At 38.6% G+C, this 4,545-nt stretch overlaps 1 protein-coding gene across 1 annotated transcript; it reads right to left on the minus strand.

The window, feature by feature from the left end:
• Position 1: 1 nt before the first annotated feature.
• Positions 2-826, minus strand: LOC105551764 (olfactory receptor 10C1-like; the record flags this gene model as incomplete). The annotated part of the gene is made up of 1 exon (XM_011997164.1): positions 2-826. A coding segment is annotated over exon 1 (825 nt), but the record flags the coding sequence as incomplete, so codon positions are not given.
• Between the last annotated feature and the right edge of the window lie 3,719 nt (positions 827-4,545).

Consider the following 4,545-nt stretch of genomic DNA (forward strand, 5'->3'; position numbering starts at 1 on the left):
TTCCTGGTGAATGGCTAGCCTTGGGCCTCAAGTAGGTGACAGATCCTGAGCCGTAGAAGAGTGTTACTACAAGCAGGTGGGAAGAACAGGTGGAGAGAGCTTTACGGCGGCCTTCAGGTGAGGGCATGACCAGCACTGCAGCTAGAATTCTGCCATAGGAAGCAATGATCAGTAAAAATGGGCTGGAAATGCAAAGGATTGCCACGACAAAGACTGCAGCTTCATTATAAGATGTGTCCCCACAGGCGAGTGCCAGGATAGGTGGGAGGTCACAGAAGAAGTGGTCTATTTCACAGGGGCCACAGAAGTCCAAGGAGAAAATACAGTTTGTCTGGCCCAGGCCCACCATGCATCCTACTCCCCAAGAAACTATTGCCAAGTGGGCACACACTCCACGATTCATTCGTGTTGCATAGTGCAATGGGGAGCATATGGCCATGTAGCGGTCAAACGCCATGGCTGCCAAAAGGCAGCATTCGCTGATAGCAAACAATGTAAAGAAAAACATCTGTGTGGCACAACCCTCCCGAGAGATTCCTCGGGCCTCGCTCACCAGGCTCTGCAGCATCTTGGGTATGACTGAGCAAGTGTAGCCGATCTCCAGGAGAGACAAGTTGGCCAGGAAAAAGTACATGGGGGTGTGGAGGACTGGGTTGGTCCAGATAGCAAGGGCTATGAGAGCATTGCCTGTCAGTGATGCTAAGAACATGAGTAGGATGAGGGAAAATAGAAGGAAACACTGTTCAGTGACCTCAGAGAATTTGGCAAACGCAAAGTATTTGACAGACATGCTGTTGTCCTGCCACATGGAACAATTAAGACTCATGACCTGGGAAAGAGAAACACCAAAGTCACTAAAAAGATTCCTTTGGATGAGAGAAATAAGTCATTATTACTTTTTAGGAGTTTTAGTAAATCAGAGAAATGAATTTCTTACCTGCATTATAAAATTCAGAAATTACACTCATCCCCATACCTTTTCAAACCAAATCCTATTCTGTGTTCACTATCTCAGTTGATTTGTCCAAAATATAATCACCAAGCATAAAAGTTTAAAATGTTAATTTTAGCTCAATTCTCCCTTCATCCCTTCCTTTAATGAGTTGTCAAATACTACCAAATAAAGGGCCTCTTGTACCTATCCATTTATCTTGACACTGACTTGCTTTCTTCATTCATTCATTCAACAAATATTGAGCCAGAGTATTTTGCAGTTACTGTTGTCGATCTTGGGATTCAACAATAAACAAAAAGCATTTCTCCCCAAATGGAAATTATACTTTAGTACAGTAAAACAAATTAATTATTCAATAAATAAATAATTGCTATGATACAGAGAATTAAAATGAGGGCATGTCCTGATGGCCAACCAATTGAGATCAGGTGGTCAGAGAGGATTCTTGAGAATGAGGAGTGTGAGCCAAGATGTGAAAGACAAGAAGGGACAACCATGTGAACGTTGCATCACAGCCATTCAAATCCTGTCTATATTGTACTGCTTAGATAATTTTTGTCATAGCAACTAATGTTTTTACTTTTAATATTTCTCATCTGCCACTCTTTCTCTATCAGACTGCTCTTTGCTAAATAAAAATTACCATCGCCTGCAAGTGCAAATTCAAAGTGCTTAATAAGGTTCGTGAAAATCTATGGGCTGGGCCACTGACAATTGATAGAAACTTTTATTTCATCCCTTACCCAAATGGGCCTCATGTTACAGTTATATCAAATTACTTGCATGTTGAGTATATGCCTTGCTTACACATACTTTCTTTTGTTTGTGCTCATTTTCCCATGGGGGGCTGGACATTTGCTTCACTAATTGTCCACCTAGTAAACCGCCTATCAATATTCAAGTTCCAGCATAGTTTTGTCTTCTTTCTGGAAACTCTTTCCGACTCCCCTTCACCTTCATCCCCATAGTAGTCAGTTACATGACCCCCTCTTCCAACCCCGCTGTGTTTTTACCACCCTATAACAGCTGTGATAGCACTTTTACCACTCTGGTGACAATTACTTGCTAATTTCTTCCTGACAATAGCCCCAGACACAGGTACTGCATCTGGGATTTCATTTATTTATTTTTGCTTGCCATTATACCTAGCACCCTTAACAATTAAGATCTCATGTAATGAAAAAAAATTTTTAATGCTAAGTTTTACTATGGCTGCTTATATATTCTGCCCATAGGTACATATTCTATTTTCTGAAATTAAATCTGGTCTCCCTCAAGAATCTCAAATGTTACAGTTATTTTTCTCTCAATCTAATAATTATCTACTCTTGACAAAATATTCCTTGCAGTTGGTGTACTGCAGTTTGGATTCCTCATGAGATTACTGTGATGATTAAGTTAATTCCCACAATCACTTAGGAAAGTAATTAGGTGCTCAGTAAGTACCAGGTATAGCAGTGCATATACACATATGTACTGTCGCAATACGTTTATCTTCCTCTATTTTACCTATTGGGAAATTTTACAACACACTTCCTAATCGTTCCTTCTATTCAACATCTTCATCTCTATTTTATATCTTTGTCTATTCATCTACCATCATGGAGAGAAGAAATGCAAGAAATACAAACACACATACATACATACATAAACATGCCACCTGAATGCTATGTCTTAGGGAAAAATAGTTGTATATTATAGATCATTTAAATCTATTAAATTGAGTACTATTCACCTAAGCAACTTTTAACTAAAAAGTTAAAGGTGAAGAATAAGTGGATTAATCAAAATACTGTTAAATATGAAGCAGCAACTCTGCATGATTGCATGGACCCTCAAGACATATGGCTATTGGAAGAATTGCCTGCACATTGAGTAGTCTATTATAAAGCATTTACACACATAGTAAAGCCTGTATAAACATTGTCCTTGCATTGCAGTTAATTTTAATATTTATATTTCTCATGAAGCAACACAATTCACTTCAGGCTGAGCCAAAGAAAACTGAGACAATAGCCTACCTATCTTTCTGTGCATGTGTGTGAACACAAAAGATTTCCTTAAATTGATTAATTATTCAATAATATTTAATGCAGTTTCATAGAAAGCTCTGTATGTAGAAAGTTTGTCATCTCACTTGTCAGTTAAATGTGCAGCTATATATCTTACCCATTGTATTTCCTTATTTCCAAAGTGACTATTTCCATAGTTTTTTCAGTGGCACTGATGGAAGGACAAAAAGGAAAATCCAGTCAGGAAAGAAGAATGTCTGATTGTTTCTTAACTGGTGATAAGATGAAGATTTCCTTTCATAAAAACCCTTGTCCCATTTAGAGGGTGTACAACAAATGCAAATGTCTGTGTTAGGGATGAGGGTTAGTTAGTGGGTGTTGGGGAACAGGAAGCACCTAGTAGTGGGTCGGACACAGTGAAGACTGACCACAAAGGCTAATGCACTCTGCAAATCACTTGATACTTTTAAGACTCACAGGATGAATGAAAGCATGCATCCAATGATAAGTACAGTTTAAAATCTAACAAAGTTCAGTAATAACAACTAAAAAGTATACAATATCAGACATAGTGAATGTCTGTGAGTACTTCCAAGGTAACTGACAATGCATGGTATTCTATCTAGGAATAAATACCAAATCGTATAAAAATAAATGTATGGGACTCACTGAAAGTGAGAATACAAACAAATGTAGCAAAATTCTCCTCTCCCTTCCTATCACTCAAAATAGCACTGAACTAGGTAAAATCTGACTTTTAATTACACTTTCTACTGTTTTTTAGGACTCCTCACCTATTGACCCTAGTCTAGGCACGCTGAGATCTATGTAGTAGAGGTCAGCTTTGTAAACATACCAAAAATGTTTTATTTTCATCACTACCTTTGGAAGAAGAACTGTCAGGGGCCTGCAGAAACATTGGTAGGTAGTAGAACAATTTGGCGTGGATATTGCTTCTGTCTCTCATCTGATACGTTTTCTTGACCTAAAATTTCTGATTTATCGTTTCTTTGTAAAGATAGAATGATGAAGCACTTTCTGGTTTTCTTGATGAATTGTTTTGATTTAAAAATGCAAACAGGCCAGGCACAGTGGCTGATCCCTGTAATCTCAGTACTTTGGGAGACTGAGGCAGGTGGATCACTTGAGGTCCAGAGTTCGAGACCAGTCTGGCCAACATAGTGAAACCCTGTCTCTACCAAAAAACACAAAAGTTAGCCGGGCACGGTGGCGATTGCCTATAGTCCCAGCTATTCAGGAGGCTGAGGTGGCAGAATTGTTTGAACTCAGGAGGCAGAGGTTACAGTGAGCCAAGAACTCACCCCCACTCTCCAGCCTGGGCAACAGAGTGAGACCCTCTCTCTAAATAAATAATTAAATAAATATGCAAACATCGTAGAAACAAACCATGAATAAAAAGTAAGAAATAGCTATTAAAATGCAAAACTTCTGCCCTTTAAAGCCTCATATTAATGAACTCATAGGACATTGCATGGAATATTCTGTTACCATCAACCTATAAAATAATCTATATTAAGAGTCAGTAATCAAGTCATTCAAATTGGCACTGTGACATAA

This window comes from Mandrillus leucophaeus, unplaced genomic scaffold, assembly GCF_000951045.1.
Source record: "Mandrillus leucophaeus isolate KB7577 unplaced genomic scaffold, Mleu.le_1.0 Scaffold1140, whole genome shotgun sequence".
In the NCBI taxonomy this organism is placed as follows: Eukaryota; Metazoa; Chordata; class Mammalia; order Primates; family Cercopithecidae; genus Mandrillus; species Mandrillus leucophaeus.